Here is an 18,562-nt window from a genome sequence, read left to right on the forward strand (position 1 = left end):
CTGCTGAAGTGCCCCCTTAGTGACAGAGCCAATTTGGTACTTAATGACGGGGCCAATTTTTACAATTCTGACCACTGTCACTTTTTGAGGTAATAACTCTAGAATGCTTCCATGGATCCCACTGATTCTGAGAACCTTTTTTCGTGACATATTGTACTTCGTGTTAGTGGTAAAATTTCTTCGATATGACTTGCGTTTATTTATGAAAACTTAAAAGTTTGAAAATTGCAAAATTTGTGCCCTTAAATCAGTGTCATATCGCACACAATTTTTTTTGTTAGGAACTTATAAGGGTTAAAAATTGACCAGTGAGTTCCCATTTTTCCAACAAAATTTACAAAATTATTTTTTTTAGGGACCACCTCACAGTTGAAGTTATTTTGGGGGGTCAAAATGATACTAAATACCTAAAAATGACACCATTCTGAAAACTGCACCTCTCAAGTTTATTTACCCTTCAGGTGCTTCACAAGAGCTAAAGCAATGTTGAAGGAAAAATTTACTTTTTTCACAAAAAATTTACTTTAGAAGCTAATTTTTTATTGACACAAGTGTAAAAAGAGAAAATGGACCACAAAATTTGTGGTGCAATTTCTCCTGAGTACACCGATACCCTGTATGTGGGATAAAGCCACAGTTTGGGCGCATGGCACGGCTCAGATGGGAGGGAGCACCGTTTGACTTTTTGAACCCAAAATTGTGTGGAATCAATGGCGGGCACCATGTCGAGCTTGCTGACCCCTGATGTACCTAAACAGTGGAAACCCCCCAATTCTAATTCCAACCATAACATAGCCATACCCCTAACCCTAATCCCAACCCTAACACCAACAACATCCTAACCCCAAAACCCCAACCCCCACATCACAACCTTAACTCAAACACCACAACCGTAACCCCAACACAACCCTAAGGGTATGTGCACACGCTGCGGATTCCGCTGCGTTTCCACAGCGGTTTTGGCCGCTGCAGACCCGCAGCAGTTTTAGCTGCGGTGTACAGTACCATTCAAATGAATGGTAAACAAAAAACGCTGTGTAGATGGTGCGGAAAAATCCGCGCGGATTTCCTGCGGTTTTGAAACCGCAGAAAGAATTGACATGTCAGTTCTTTCTGCGGAATTCGCAGCGGGTTCCTATCTCCACCATTGTGGAGATGGTGAATCCGCAGGACCAAACTGCAGGCTAAACTGCAGGTCTTTTGACCTGCGGTTTATCTGCGGTTTTTGCAAAATCTGTGCAGATTAATCCGCAGCGGATTCCACAGCGTCTGCACACACCCTAATAGCCCCTACCCAAACCCTAGCTCTAACCCCATCTTTAGTCCTAACCCCAGCTCTAACCCCTACCCTAATGGAAAAATGGAAATAAACATTTTTTTATTTGATTATTTTTACCTAAGGGGGTGATAAAGGGGGGTTTGATTTACTATTTTATTTTAATCACTGTGATTGGGTCTTTCACAGTGATCAAAATGAACCAATAGGAGAAATCTCCTATTGTTGCTGGGTGCCGGCAGGCAGATCTCAGTGGGCGCTGAGGAGGGGATAATTTAGACATTTGCTATGGACTATATGTCAATCAATTTAACCCAAACCAAACCATCTGCATCGTTAATAAAAATCACCAAGCCGATCCCGTAATTAACTTGTCAATTTTCTTCTTGATAAACGGTACATTGTAAAGCTGATGAAGAAACAATACAAACATCAATAGTTGGCAAAAATTTATTAAAGTTTTTTTTTATAGTAATTTCTAAAACTTAAGAATAAAAACATTCACATTTTTCTCTATTGTCTGGGTATTTGGTATGTGAAACCCAGAGGTGCCACCGTAATTTATTCCAACCTTGTTCTCAGCAGGGGGTTTACAGCCATTGACCAGAATCCTTATAAACTCCTCTGAGCTATTGAAGTGTAATAGAGGGTGGTGAAGGACAAATCTGGGTAATAAAGGGTGGTAAAGTACATTATAGGAATCAGAAAAAATACTGGCCTTTAGATCATTGTTACAAAACCCTTTGCTTTTGGTGGGACGGGGAAACCATCTAACAGCTGATTTTGAAGGAAGAAAGAAAACAGATGAACTTCTACATGTGTGATCTTATTGTCCTACTGGACCATAAGCTACCGGCTTGGGTGTCTGCAGCGTCTGACTCCCCTCCGTCCTCGTGTATGAGGGGGATGGAAGAGATGGCTGTAGAATATATGGCCAGCCTAAGGATGGTGAGTACTGTAGCCTAACATAACTAAGGTATCATTTGGGTAACAATGGAAAAAACAATAATAAGGGAATCTGATTCTCGCCCATTTGAGAACTATGTATAAATGTCTGAGATGGTTTAGCGAATCCTGCATTGAGCAGGGGGTTGGACACGTTGACCCTGGAGGTCCCTTCCAACTCTACCATTCTATATCTGACTCATTAAGTTGGGCTGAGTTCACACCTTGGTTGTTATTTTCGCTTTATCCTGGGAGCAGAAAAAAAATAATAGAGCCCCCAACATGACTGCGACCATTGCCCGATGTTGACCACATGGAGTATGGCTTTTTATGAGAGGACTGTGTTGGGAATCTTGTCACGTATGGGGAAATATCAGGTTCTTCCAAAACCCATCATGTCTCTGTTAACCCATTCTTCCATCATCCCACTTATAAAAGGGAAGCTTCAATTGTCCGTTGTAATGGAGGTTTAAAAACAGGATGAATATCTCCCCATGAAAGTAATAGGGCAGTATTAAGCCATAATGAAACATTGTCCTCCAGGCCAAATATTAGCAGCAGTAATAAGAATAAACCAAACCAAAGCCGACGATAGATGTTACATTGATAAACTCTATGAGGCTGGCCAGTCAGTTTTCTGATTTCCGCAGAAAATGACCTATTGTTTAACTCATTTTTTTTTTATATTACAATCTGTATTAAAAAAATATAAATCTTGCAGTTTTCACACTGGTCACTGGGCTCTTTTAGATTCATACTATCTTTTTTTTATCAAAGGTTTTTCAGCAGCCTCATTATCACAGGCATGATTACTGAACACAGCTTGTACCAAAGATTCAACTAGAAAAGGGATTATGTCACCCATTCAGGAGTTCGCTGCACGAAAGATCCAGCAAGGCCACAGGAAGACTAATCGATAACCAAAAATTAGCAATGATTAAAGACTGGAAGGTCTGAAACGCATCTGCCTACCATCTTCCCCAGTAGGGGCTGTGACTATCATGCTGCGGTTCTATCTTTTCAATTATTGGAATAAATTTGAACCTTTTTATTGGAGTTCCGAAACTCGATTCACTTTTTTCTGTTATCGAAAGGATATACTAATTACAATAAGTCATATAGATCTCCCCTCCATTTGCAATGACCTTTGCACACAGTCATTAGATGCTTCAATACAAAAGATAGGGTCTGAGTCAGTCTATTGCTGCTAATGTACATGTCAGCCTCCTAAAAAAAAAAAAGGAAGTGAGTGTAGAATAGCCCTAGTGGTCAGTGTGGAAATTGCACAATTTCTATTTTTATTTAATACAGATTATACTCTTAAAATTAATAAAAACAAAAACTTAAAAAAAAATACTTGTAACATAAAAAAACAGATTTAAACAGCAGGTCATTTTTTGATGAGACGTTCACTTAAAAACATGCACATTTGATAGCTAATGACTATGTGATGTCTATGACCACTTTAAGACAGGTCAGCATTATTATAAAGTTATGGTATCATGTCTGATTCACCGCAGGTCACTTATACCACATCCTCGCACATTCTGCATAGCAAAGGCTCTTCCCTTATCTACACTTAGGCCACGTTCACACTGTCAGTATTAGGATGGTATTTTACCTCAGTATTCAGTCAGTCTTTTACCTCAGCATGTGGTCAGTATTTTACCTCAGTATTCAGTCAGTCCTTTACCTCAGTATTTGGTCAGTATTTTACCTCAGTATTCAGTCAGTATTTTACCTCAGTATTTGGTCAGTATTTTACCTCAGTATTTGTAAGCCAAAACCAGGAGTGGGTGATAAATACAGAAGTGGTCACATGTTTCTATTATACTTCTCTGATTGTTCCACTCCTGGTTTTGGCTTATACATACTGAGGTAAAATACTGACCAAATACTGAACTTTTGAACGCGGCCTTATGTATAAAGTCACCAAGAATTAAACAGATTGGAAATTAGGATTCGCTTTGACTGCTTTTAACTCCAATGTTGTATCAATTTACTCTACATTTGTACATCCAAATAATGCATTTTTTCAGCATGTTTTCTGCAGCAATAATCTTCTCTGATTATTGCGTTTTTGTTGCATTTTTTGCTGTGTTTCCCCCCTGTGTTTTTGCTGTAGATTTTAAGCAGCGCTTTTAATCAGTTTTTATAGTACAGAAAAACCTATCTGGAAAAAAAATGTACCACAAATGCTCATACGAGAAGACTAAAAGTGAGGGGCCTTTTTTTTTAAAGATTTGACATTAGGGTTCACAAAAGAAGCCACTGGAATTGCCATAGATTTCAACTTTTTGCATACAAAGAAATCTGAAGAGAAAATCCACGCCATGCAAATTGACATATTGCAAATGTGAAATTCACACCGCAGGTCAATTCATGCTGCAGATTTTTTTTTTTTTGCAGCACATAGATGGTAAAACCTTATGCACAACGTTGCTGCTGGAAAAGGCTGCAAATGCTTGCCTGAAAATTCCTCATGTAGAAATATCTTTGATGTTACAATTAATGCCAGAGCACACTGAAGATCGGGCAGAAAAAAATAAATGCTAAACTGTTCAAACTAAACTATAATAAAACCACAAGCATTAGTTTTCTTTTTTCTTGTGTTTCGCTGTGCTCTCTCCGGTGACACAATATATATACACAGTATACAGGAGCTGAGACCTCCCTGACTGCTCCCTTTAGGCTGTGTGCCCACGTTGCTTTTTTTAAGCGTTTCCGCCGGCTCAGACGCGGCAGAAACGCTTAAAAGATGCTTCAAATTAATGTGCATGCTTTTTTGGCTTTTTGTGCCAATGCATGCGTTTTTAACCGCTCAGGAATCGCTTAGCGGCTAAAAACGCAGCATGCTCATTAATTTCCACATTGCTCCGCGTTTTTAGCCTTCCCCAATGTTCCCAGAATACGCGTGTCAAAAAACGCGGCAAAAACACGCGGCTTTTTCCCACAAAACGCACAAGAATCGCGCGGAAAAAAGACGCGCGTTTTCTGGGAAGGGGATCAGTTTACTGAGCGTTTAAAAACGCTAACATGGGCACATAGCCTGCGCCCTTCGTCTTCTGTTGGGTTCTAGATTTTGGAGAACAACAGATATTTTGTTTTATTCTAAACAGGGACTCTAGATGCCACGTTCTGAAGCGGTCATATTGATGTTGGGTTAGTGTTAGACAGAAGTCCTGGAAATCTGTATGTATGGAAATGATTACCAGATTTTACAATACAAACTTCATAAATTATTACGTTTCATTTAAACTTGATGAGGCCGGTGTACTTACTTTAAAACGCTGTGTCAGACTGGCAATACATTGCCTTGTGAAAGTTATAATGTGTCCAGACTCATAATATGTACAGCAAAATGAGAGGATTATTCAGGCATTCTGACATGAATTTCCTAAGTGAATACACCATCACATCACTTCTAAGATCTCTGTTTAAGAAGATATGCTGTCTGAAATTGTGAAATCTGGTGACCGACCCTCTTGAAGGGCTTGTGCAAGTCAATGAATTTGTGGAAAAAATCAGACCACGCTTTGATGGCATCCGAGCGCGGTTCAATTTTCACGACCAGAACAGAGAACATAGAGAAATATTTTCCTGATCTTCTCCTCATCCGATAAAATTGGATCACAACTTTGATAAAACTCTGGTGAAACTCTGATCAGAGTACAATGGACCTATTTTCTGGGATGAGAGAATATGTGGTCGTGTTACCTTAAGCTAAAGGATTTCACACCCCAAACTATTTATAGGTGTATGTAGAGCTTTCAAAACACAAGTCCAGCAATATCTTTACATGGTCAGTCCATTCTTCCATTACTGAGAGGAGAGTATTTGAACTGATATTCAAAGGAGGCTGAAGGACTATGGTAGATCTGAAGGAGGTGGCACTGGGAGAGAAATAGAGCTGGAGTGACATAGGCTTCAGATCTACCATAGCACTTCTGTCGTCTCATTTGCATATCAATTCAAGCTCTGATTTCTCAGGAACGGAGGAACGGGCTAGTCAGTTAAACATACGTATGGACTTGTCTTTGAAAGAGCTATATGCACATATAAATAGCATTTTTTTTTGGGGGGGGGAACCAGCTAACAGATTCACTTTAAGCGTATCTGTGTGTAGATTCTTAGCACCACTGAGAAGGTGATCATCATACAGTCACACATCTAAGGGGGGAGGGTAAAGAGGGGCTAGCCCTATAATTGGAATAAGAGTTGTGATGATGCTGGCAAGTATGTCTTTAGTGACGGCGCCATTGCCCAAGCAGGAGACCGTTATAGCTGTCACTCAAAGCAGAAGAGAGGGGGTTTGGGAGCGTTCTGTGCAGAGAGCAAAAACCCCAACTGGATCACCTTCAGCGCGCTTGCAATTGCGGCAAGAGAGGGATTTATACACAAAGGTATGTTTATATAGCCTTCCAGCTCTCCTGTCTAATACTGTCAGCAGTTTAGCAGTGAAAGCTGTAGACAGATTTAACAACATAAAGGAGAAGTCCAGCAGTCTAAAACTGATGACCTATCCTTATGTTAGATCAACAATGCCAGATCAGTGGGAGCCCGACACAGGCACCCCCACCAATCAGCCATGTTCAATTCTGGCGGTGGTTGTACAAGAAGAGCTGATGTCCAGTTCCAGCTCTGAGCGTTGTACACACCTTGCTGCGGCCGGAGCTAAAAGTAGCTAAACAGCGGGAATGAAGGGTGTCAGACCCCCACTAATCTAGATTGAAGACCTATCCTAAGGATAAGTCATCAATACTAGAAATTCCGCCACAGTGACCACTAGGGGGAGCTTTCTGCATACAAGGTTCCTTTGGAGGCTGCAGGCAGCCAGAATATTCTGTTAAAGGATATTGCCACCTTTGAGGGCATTTTTTTCCTTGTTGGCTAAAAAGCATGTTTTTTTTTACCATTTATGAACTTCGAAGCAAATATATAATCAAATTTGAATTTTGTTTGGTTCATAAATCAGCTTCGAAGATAATTTAGGAGAAGAGAAAAAAAATGTCACAAATTGTGCTGTCAGACTGAGCTCACTGATGGATTCACCACAAACTCATTCTGTAGACTGCTATGTCCTGTGGAACAGAGGCTGTTGTAGACAAAATGGTCCAAAATTGTAATGACAACATAATGCAAAATTTTTAACTAAAAATATATGCATTTAATTAGAAAAATGCATTCTAAGGTGTCCAAAGATATTAAAGGGAACCACTGGCAGCATGTATGACATTTACCCGGTGGCTCCTCACCTTCCCCAATACCAATGGCTGACGGGTTTCTCACTATACATGCAAATTGCCTCTTCAGAGAGGAAAAGGACTCTAAGAGTATGTGCACACATGGCAGATTGCTGTGCGGAATCTGCTAATTTTGGCAAAATCCACAGGTCAAAATCCTCGCGTTTTTCCTTTGAATTTGGCTTGCTTTTTTACACCTGCGGATTCCTATAATGGAATGGGTGTAAAAATGTTCCACACAAAGAAATGACATGCTGTGGAAAATAAATCTCTGCGTTTCCGTGCAGATTTTTCCGCAGCATGTGCACAGCGGTTTTTATTTCCCATAGATTAACATTGTACTGTAAATCACCAGGAATTCTGCAGCGGATCCGCAGCAAATCCGCAACATGTGCACATACCACAACTCTGGCGCCACATATTGGAAATAGCGATCCTACAAGTCAATATCGACCCTTTAACGAACCATAGAATAAAAGCCAAACCAGAATCCCAGTTTGCAGAAATGTTGTTTCGGAGTGTTGCCCCTCGTCAGCGGAAAGTTTGAGATCTGATTTGGCTAGGTGAGAGGCTAAGACTGGCATGCCAGACCTGGCTTGTTACTCTCTACAAGGAGAAACCTTATCCCTTAGATTCCTATATACGCATAACGAGAGAGACTCGTTACTCAAGGGAGCAGGTGGGGGGAAGCCACCCGTGACCTGCTTTTCTGACTAGTCTCTCATGAAGCTAGTCTACCCCATAGGGAATTAATGCAGCTAAATATCTGCACTTCCGCTCTGTCATGGATAAAAGTTTCCTGTTCTGCCAAGCGATGTAGGATTGTATCCTCACCCATCCCTTGTAGACTGTGAACCCTCGCAGGCAGGGTCCTCTCTCCTCCTGTACCAGTCGTGACTTGTATTGTGTAAGATTACTATACTTGTTTTTTTACTATGTATACCCCTCCTCACATAGAATGGAATGGCGCTATAATAATAATAATTCAGCGGTCAGACCACCACTGATCAATATGTTATCCCCTATCCTGTGGATAATTGAGAACTTGTTTTCGCCAAACACTTTACGCCTTGGGAAAAACCTGAAGTATCATCAGCTGTGAACCTTGTGGTAAGAAATCACAAAATACTATATTCTGAATAGTTGCGTGTTTGCTAGAAATACAACTCACTAAGTTCTACATAGGAATTTTAGAGAAATCTGGTCAGTGCAGACAATATTACCCACACACTATAAAGTATTAATCAGTATTTTACCCCAAAGAACACCCCCTGTATTCATGAGACCCTGCATCTCCCCAACTATGGGGTGGCAATCATGAGAAGCTCAAAGTCAGAGATGGAAGACTTGACCCGTGACATTCTTTATATTCTTGACAGAACGTTTTATAAGATATTTTGTATTTTCTTCTCTACTTCCACTAAGAGGATGGGAACTGAACAGCCTTATAACAGCATTGTGTACTAATTGTATGGCTTTTTTTTTTTCAAATATATAATTATTATGTGCAAAATTGAGTCACAGAATTCGGACATATGAATGACAAGATTACAAAAACAGGATGAGAGAACCATGAAGGATAACTGAACTGTCCAGCCGAGGTTCTACCACATTTTGCAGTGTACATATTATGTCTTGAATGAATGATGTGCAGTAATATATTCCAGGACAGGGATCAATATATTATGATGCTAAGTCAGAACTTTTGCTCTATACAACGATATTAAATATGTACGTCTGTGAAGCTATTATAGGAATACATTGCTTCATTGCATTACTAGTATTACTCTCTCATCGTCATGCTGACCGTTGTAATCGCCTTCCTAAAATTCACCTGCGACGCAAATCATGGTCATTATAAGATTGCATGAACTGCGCATGATCCAGGATGGAAGATCTAATGATTTCCTCAGCTTTGTGTCTTTTCCATCATTACTGTGTCAACGCTCTCATCTGTAGACATCACGCAGGTTTGCTGAGCTGAGAGACCCTGCAGGTGTCACTCTCTGTAGCGTAGTCTTTGCCTGTAGATAAAATTCTTACTAGCAAATAGTATTAATAATTATGAGATGTAAAGAAATAGAAACCTATTTCGTAGTAAAAGTGGTGGCGTGTTTTCACCACCTGACTTCTTGGAAGTGTATTTCATTCTTACTTCTCCCAGTAGAAATGGCCCACAATAAATCTAATCTATGCATAAAAAGGAGGGGGAGCTCAGTCTAAAAACATCTTTCTCCCCTCCTTAACCGTGCAATAAAGACAAATAATCTTCTTCTTCTGCATCATTCTCCTTGGCCCTAACTTCCTGGGAGAATTGGGTCTGAAAAGTGTCTTTGAAATTCCAGGTCCGGTGGAGAAGGGCACTCCAGATGGTCAGGGAGAGATGGAAAGCGTAAGCTCCCCAAGATTGCTTGGGAAGGGGTTTCTGAAGGTGGGATAAGGTGGGTTTGAGGATATCCAGGTCTTGGTATTACACCAACAGGTTCTTGAGGACTAGGGTTGAGATGGAGAACATTGGGCTCAAGGTTAAGTGGTTCTAAATCATTGTAGTCAGTCAGCCCTGGACTCTGAGAAGAAAGGGGAAAAGAAAAGTGTTAATATATAAATCGTATTGATACCTGTCCGTGCTGCATGAACCCAGATGTTCTCTAACCTGAAGATGAGAGATGGGGGAGTCTGTTGGAAATGAGGGGCTGCTCTGTATTGGTTCCAGGCTCTTGGATGCTGAGTGATAGAGTCCTAGAGTTTGGGAGCTGGGAGAGATGGGACTGTATGCAGGAGGGATCTGAGAGAGTTGTCTCTGCAGTAACTGCAGGATTATATTGATATCTGCAGACATCCTAGACTCCAATCTAGAAGAAAACAAGTACAATTTCAAAAAGTATCACAGAATTAAAAATAACATAAGGAGTAAAGGAAACATAATGTGCATTCTAGTGGATAGCCCTTACCTGTCTAGCTGAGCCTGGAGGAGCTCCAGGCGTGACTCCACCTCTCCTGGTCGGTCATCAGGACTGAGTGGGGGATCCAGAGAATTATGTACCATGGAAATGTGTTGTCGGGCATCTGGACAAGCAGTTGGTCGTCTGTCTCCCCAGAAGCTGAACAAGTTGGGAACCTCAATTGGAGAAGCTGGTAGGAGAATATGAAGACATTCAGATAAATGAATATGGTAAGAAATAAAAGAGCGATAACCTTACGTGACACTTCAGTTGCTCTTACAAAGCATTTGCTGTGTTCACATGCAAAAGCTTCTGGCATACATGTAAACTATACCTAAGCCCCACATCATCCAACAGAGGCCAAATGGACTCTCTTGACTATTGGCTAGTATATGTCGGTATACCTCCGTTTTTACAAAGTATTCCTTTAGAATATTCCTTTAGTATTCCTTCAAAAAGGACCTGAAGACCCACCTGTTCCGACAAGCCTACAGCCTGCAATGATCCTCGGTCTACTGAACCACCGCACGACCAGCTCTACCTTCTCCTACTGTATCCTCACCCATCCCTGTAGACTGTGAGCCCTCGCGGGCAGGGTCCTCTCTCCTTATGTACTTGCGTGTCCCTTGTCTTACACATGTTTATTATACTGGTCTATATTTCCCCTTTTCACATGTAAAGCGCCATGGAATAAATGGCGCTATATAAATGCATAATAATAATAGAGTACCATCATCAAAAAATGCCAGGAAACCCTCTCTTTAACAAACACTGCTAACACAATAAAGACCCCAATACACACTACACCAAAGCTGCCGATATTGACTGGTTTGGCCAATAGTCTAATTTTTATGGTAGTCTTTGACTTATCCCGACAGATGATTGACAGGATAGTTAAGCATCAGAAAGAGCTTTGAGAAAGAATACCTTTGAATGTTTGAAATGCGTTGCCGCACGTGTTTGTGTGAACTGAATCTTGCTAAGATTTTTTAATATTTCAATAAATTTTGGATTTTTATCAGAATCTGCTATAACCTTTTTTCTTTTTCTTGATACTTAAGGATCAGACATGTCCGATTTTGAACTACCAATCTTTGTTTTCTATAGGGTAGGCCGCCATCAGAGATGTCTATCACAGGGAACACAGGAGCACTTGGCAAAGCTAGCAGTCCTGTATATGGGAGAGTTGGAAGAGATGTAGTAGATGTAGTTGTCTCAAATATTAGTTACCTGAATAAGTCTCCACTGTCTCAAACACCTTCCTGCCTCCTTCACGGCTGCTTATGTTGGCTGTCACCAAATTCACTACAGCTGGGATGAACTCTTGCTTGTCTGCAGGTGGTAACCTGTCCATACATCCTGAGTTTAGTGGTTTGGTTTCATCATCACTGGTCTGGGAGCACGGAGTTGTGCTGCTCGCCATTTCATCCCACTGCTCTCTACTCAGCGGCCGCTGGAGATTGGTCAATTCAGAGTATGTGTGATATTGTTCGGCATCTGAATTTACATCTTCTATGCCATCCACTGTGAGAAAATTAAAATTTTCTTAGCAAATAAAGTACAAATTCTATATAAGACATTCACAAGTACAGTCATGAGAAAAACTAAGTACATCCTCTTTGAATTCTATAGTTTTACTTTTCAAGACATAATAAAAAAAATCTCATCTTTAAAAGGTCTTAAAATGAGATAAATACAACATCAGATGAATAACACATGATAACTTACACAGCATCAATATTTATTTATCAAGAACTATACAAAAATGCAGAAGCAGTGATCAGAAACAATATTGGAAGCAATCCCATGTTTTTTTATTTTAGGATCTCTTTGGTGAATATTTGATCCAAGATCTTGGTATTGAGTAACGCAGTTAGTGCAATGAAATGAGACATCTTGCTGAATCTGTCCACCACCACCAAAATTACTGTATTACCTGCAGACACAGGTAGATCAATGATGAAATCAATCGCTAAATGAGTCCAAGATCTACTGGGAATTGCCAATGGTTGGAGAGACCGAGATGGATGAGGATGAGGGGTTTTTGAAAGTGCACAAACACTGCAAGCAGCTACATACTCCCGCACATCCTGGTGTACCCCAGACCACCAAAAATGCAGAGTAAGGAGATCTGCAGTGGCTTTATTACCAGGATATCCGGCCAACACCGAATCATGAAGCTTTTACTTAACGGACAGGCAGCAGGGGCGTCCTCCTGGGCCTCTATCTCTTTCTCAAGATCAGAGCATATGCAGTATATGCAATAAACACTCCTTTTTGGAGAATAGGAAACAGTTCACAATCATTTCCACCCCCAGGAAAACAATGAGATAAGGCATCCGCCTTAATGTTCTTTTTCCCTAGCCTATATGTCACAAAAAAATAGTTAAATCTGGTTCAGAACAATGACAATCTTGCCTGCCTAGGCATCAGATGCTTCGCAGATTCTAAATATTAAAGATTTTTATGATCAGTGATTACCATGACCAGATTAACTGCCTCCTCCAGAAAATGACACCATTCATCAAAAGCCCACCTTATTGCCAAGAGTTCCCTTTTACCAATGTCATAGTTTTTTCAGCGGACAACAGTTTCTTAGAAAATATGCATGTGGATGCCATTTACCAGGAGATGCACCCTGCTACCATAAAGCCCCCACCCCCACCTCAGACATGTCTTAACTTCTACAATAAAAATCTGAGTGACGTCAGGCTGTATAAGAATCGGCGCAGATGCAAAGCACTTTTTCAAGGTATCCAAAGCCTCCCTGGCCATACTGAACCATTTGGAATAGTCCGTCCCGTCACTTTCCTGGTCATACCCGTCAGAGGTTTGGCCACTACCGAAAAGTTTTTGATGAACTTCCGGTAGTAGTTAGTGAAAGCCAAAAACCTTTAAATCCTCAGGATGATCCCAATCGAGAACCACCAGGACCTTCGCCAGATCCATGCGAAAACCGGTGGATGATAAGAAATAACCCAGAAAAGGTATCTCCTGATCGGAGAACATACATTTCTCTGGTTTGCAAATAATTTATTGTCTCTGAATTTCTGTAAGACCTGCCTGACATGTACTTGATGTGACTCGAGTGCAGGCAAATAAATGAATAGGTCATCCAGAAAGATAACCACAAACATACCTGCCAGGTGACTAAAGATGCAATTTACAAAGTGTTGAAAGACGTCTGGAGCATTAATCAACCCAAATGGCATCACAAAGTTTTCATAGTGTCCCAAATGGCATCACAAAGTTTTCATAGTGTCCCTCAGGTGTATTGAAGGCTGTCTTCTACTCATGCCCCTCAATACAATTGAGATGATACACCCCCATGAGATCCAGTTTAGAAAACCATCATTTTTGGGAGAGGGAGAGAGAGGATAGGGATCCCGGACCGTGTTCCTATTAAATTTGTGGAAATCTAGGCTAGGGTGTAACCCCCCATCTTTTTATTAGCAAAGAAAAAAACCCCACAGCAGTGGGAAATGAGGTTGTTCTGATATGACCCTTTGCAAGTCTTTCAGCAATATAGTCCTTCATGGCCTGCTTCTCTGGACCAGAGATATTATATAACCTGCTCTTTGTCGGCTTAGCCCCAGGAATAAGGTTAACGGCGCAATCATAAGGATGATGGGAAGAAGTCCTTGGCACCCCTGTTTGAAAAACACATCCCCAAAGTCAGGTATTCAGGCATAGATTGGGTACCCACCCTGGCCAGCTGGGTGCCCAAGCAGTGTATAATCTGCAAATTTGTACTCTGCCAATCTACCACAGGGTTGTGCATTGTAAGCCAAGGTAGTCCAAGAACCACAGGAGAGGGCAAGCCCTCTAACACATAACAAGCAATAAGCTGAGTTGATGGCCACTACCTGTAGATGTATACCTCGGACGACCTGAGTAAAATACCCTTGACTCAAGGGTGCAGAGTCAATGGCGATTATGGGAATTGATCTAGGCAGTGTATGTGATTTGAGGGCCTGGACAAACCTAGCGTCGATCAAATTAAACCCCGCTCCACTGTCCAAAAAGGCTGAAATAACCACCTTATTTTTGCCCAGATGAATCTCAGCCGATTAAAAAAAAAAAAATTGTGACCGACTCACGGAGGAAATACATAAACCTGGTTTGTCAACCTCCTCTGCAATCCAGGCTCGTTAGTTTTCTGGCAGCTGTTTATGGTGTGGTAGAGAAGGACAAGCACCCACAAAGACCCTTTCCACTACAGAAAAAACACTCCTTTTTTCCGATCTACAGTTGGACCAATAGAATGAGTCACCCCACCCAACTGCATGGGTTCCATTGACCCCAGGCCACCAGCAAATTGGAGTACATCTTTATATCTCTGGTGTAGACTGATAGCCAGAGACATGTCTGCCTCAAGGGAAACCAGAGTCTCATATAGAGTAAAGGCTTTCTTTATCAATACAGATAGCCATTGACAGAACAGACTATGGAGTGCACGGTCATTCCACTTCGTATTTGTGGACCATGTCAGATATTCGGAGCTCCTCCACTGTCCAGTCTTCCTGTTGAAGCTGACGTAAGGAGACACAGTCAGGGTCATCGTATCTATGAACCAGCACCTGAACATTCCTCAACCATCCGATGCGACAGAGTCGGCCAGGAGAGAAAATGCCCAGGTTTGGGGGTTACCCTGAAGGAGAGATATTACAATCGCCACTTGTTGCTCTTCGGTTCCTGAGACGTGAGATCGTAAATTAAAGTAAAGCTTACAGGCCTCCTTGAAAACAATACACTTGTCTCGCCCCCCTAGAGAGCCTGTCAGGTAAAGCAATCCTGGTCTCCACTAGGGGTTGCTGGGGAGCCGCAGTCCCTACACCAGACAAGTTTGGGTGCTTCAAAACTACAGTGTGTAAGTCTGCCACCTCCAAGTTGAGCTGCTGCCGTTGACCTGCCAGAGCAGTCAATGGATCCATAATGGATAAAAAATGGTTTGGGCTAGTGTTAATGTCACAGTACAGTTGCTCCTTCCCTATCACTAAAGCTAGGGGCGCCCTACCTATCCCTGCTCCCCAGATTACTTCTGATGGAGAAGATGCCGGGGTCACGTGCCTTACTGAGCTCCTAAATCAGCCCTTATCTGTCCCCTCCCCCACCAAGGGAAGAGGGGAGTAGCAGTGTATATGAATAAGCAAACCAGACTAACAAGGGAAGACAAACAGGGATAAATGAGAATACCAATCATACAAATATGCACTGACAATCAAAGGAGTAGAACACCAGCAAGAAAAGGGAGGAAAAACTAAATAGGAGCAGATGAAGATATGCACACTGACAAATCACCAAGCAACAGTCTTTAGAACAAAACTCCAAACGCCTCGAACAACCAACACCTCCAACTCCAGAACGTGGCAGTATTTAACACTGACAATCCCTGCTTGCCAGAGGCAAGTAAATATTACAGGGGTGAGTGGACAACACTGATCAGCTGGACCCATCAAAGGAGTAAAGTTCCAGGAGCTCTCAACTGAACAGATTAACGCCTGTACTGCTAGTAGAAACCTGCACTGTTTCATATAAAGGAGAAGTACTTCTAATCAGTGCAGGAGTACGAGAATCAGATACTACAGCCTTCTGGACCCTCTTTCGAGGTAAATCCTTGACCTCAGCCTAATCTAAATGCTGTGGTGGGATCTTAAGAGATCTGTGCATGAACAAATATCCACAAACCTCAATGAACTTAAGCAAAGTTGGAAAGAAGGGTGCACGGCTTCTGCATTTTGGCCTAGTTTTTGATAAGAATAATGACACAGTGAAATGTGTCATGTGTTGTTCATTGTTAGTTGTATTTTTAGTTGTTTTATCTTATTTTAAAGGGAATCTGTAAGCACAGAATGACTGGTTCAAACAAATACAGGCACTTGATGTGGCCAAACAAGGGAAACTGTCAGGGTATTTTTGAGTAACATATGAATAGTATCCTGAAATAGGGCTTGGGCAGCCCTTTCAGAATATGTATTGTTTATTGTGGTTCCTTGTCAGCATGTAATTTGATGCAGCCGTCACATTCAGATCAGGAGAGCAGATGGCCAGTCCGATGATTGAGATGCTATCCTCGCATAAGTAACACAGCAGTCTGACTGCTCCCAATCACTGACTTCAGCAAAGAGGGGTGGGTAGGATTATGGGCGGGTGAATATTATTTTTGGATTTACATATACTTGACTAGCCAGCGTACGACTATGAATTTTACATTTCCTACAGCAAGAAAAAGGGGCAACATACTTCAATAAAAGTTACATATTCTGAAAGGGCTGCCCAAGCCCTATTTCTGGATACTATTATGGTACACAAAAATCACCTGACAGATTCCTTTTAAGTGCACCTTCCTACTGTAGGGATCCACTTTCTCAGGTAGATATTAGGTAGAGTTGAAATAGACAATGCAGTTTAGTCCAAACCGGTGCAGTTTTATTGCTTTCATGAAACTCAAACTCAAAAACAAAAACAGCATTTTCTGAGCACAAAAGTATCATAGCAAATAAACATTTCATTCAGCAGGGCACATATATGTCAGTGTGGACTCACATGAACAGCTTACAGTACTTTCTCCAAGTGCAAACTTCATACAGAGAAGAGGCCCGATCCCTATAGTATCGGCATCTCCTTAAGCCTGAGCTCCAGCAGCTTATAGCGCCAAACTGAACTCTTTAACTCCGGGAACACTTGAGACAGAACAGGCTGCAGCTTCCACACGGTTCTCTGCAGCAGCCACAAACTGACTGCTCAGCTTTCTCAGCTGACCCATGAAGTCTCCATTTAGAGAAAGACATCTATGCTCACATTTTGGCTGGACACTCACTAGCTCCAGCATGCTTGACCTCGCTCCATCCAGCAGACTAATACACTTAGTGAACACAGACCCTGATTCTAGTGATAGGCAGGTGCATCTAATTAAATCCTGCAGAGGTAGAACTTAACCCTGCCCTACCTGACTGTGCTATACCACCTATTTGTTTTCCATCTGTTTCCGCCTTTCTCTGACTCTATAAAGCCAGAGCTGTCAATCGAAGAAGAGAAAGGGAGTGAAATAGAGAGAAAACATACAGATGGGAATGTGCACTTAAAGGGAACCAGTCACCCCCCCTCCAGGCGTTTTTAAGTAAAAGAGCCACCTTGTGCAGCACTAATGCTGCATTCTGTCAAGGTGGCTCTTTTATTTAGCGTCCCTTCCAACGGCAAAATAATAATTTTTAAAATTGGTCAAAAATACCTGAATTTTGACCGGGGGGCAGGTCTTTCCCCCTCTGACACAGACGCCTCACATACATCAGTCATGTCCTGCTTTTGAATTTGGTGCCGCCTCCTCAGCGTTCATTTCTTCTCGCACCTGCGCTGTAATATTCTGACGTCACCACAGGTGCTGCTGCACCGCTGCCCTGATCAGCTCCGCCCCTACTGGTCACATGCTGCTGACGTCATCACAGGTCCTGCTGCACCGCTGCCCTGCTCAGCTCCGCCCCTACTGGTCACATGGTGCTGACGTCATCACAGGTCCTACTGCACCACTGCTCTGCTTAGCACCGCCCCTCCTGGTCACATGACACTGACATCATCACAAGTCCTGCTGCACCACTGCTCTGCTGAGCTCCGCCCCTCCTGGTCACATGGTGTCACATCATGTGATGTCATCGGACGGGGAGTGCTAACTGCACATGCCCAAGAAAGAATATTACAGCGCAGGCACGAGAAAAAGAAATGAACGCTGAAGAGGCGGCGCCAAATTCAAAAGCAGGACATGACTGATTGATGTGAGGAGTCTGCGTCCGGGGGGGAAAGACCAGCCCCCCGGTCAAACTTCAGGTATGGCTGACCAATTTTAAAAACGATTTCGGCGGTGGAGGGGACGCTAAATAAAAGAGCCACCTTGACAGAATGCAGCATTAGTGCTGCACAAGGTGGCTCTTTTACTTAAAAATCACTTTAAAATAACTGTCAGCACATAATGACTGTTCAAGCCAAGTACAGGCGCTTGGTGCTTCATGGTGTGGCAAAAATTTAAGTGCAGCTTCCCACCTGCTTATTTTCCATCTATCTCTGCCCTTCTCTAGGTCTATTAAGCCAGAGCTGTCATTTGAAGAAGAGAAAGGGGTTGGAGAAAGCTGGAAACCATGCATGTGGAAAAGGGTCACTAAATG

At 42.0% G+C, this 18,562-nt stretch overlaps 1 protein-coding gene across 1 annotated transcript in view; it reads right to left on the reverse strand.

Moving 5' to 3' along the window:
* Positions 1 to 1,710: 1,710 nt before the first annotated feature.
* The window catches only part of KCNH6 (potassium voltage-gated channel subfamily H member 6), a 57,664-nt gene continuing 40,812 nt past the window's right edge, over positions 1,711 to 18,562 (reverse strand). The window contains 4 exon segments of the mRNA XM_073582316.1: positions 1,711 to 10,031; positions 10,118 to 10,316; positions 10,416 to 10,596; positions 11,637 to 11,930. Coding sequence (XP_073438417.1) covers positions 9,762 to 10,031; positions 10,118 to 10,316; positions 10,416 to 10,596; positions 11,637 to 11,930 — 944 coding nt within the window. The 3' untranslated portion in view covers positions 1,711 to 9,761.

This window comes from Dendrobates tinctorius, unplaced genomic scaffold (assembly GCF_039654945.1).
Source record: "Dendrobates tinctorius isolate UK_male_01 unplaced genomic scaffold, ASM3965494v1 ptg000071l, whole genome shotgun sequence".
Taxonomy (NCBI): domain Eukaryota; kingdom Metazoa; phylum Chordata; class Amphibia; order Anura; family Dendrobatidae; genus Dendrobates; species Dendrobates tinctorius.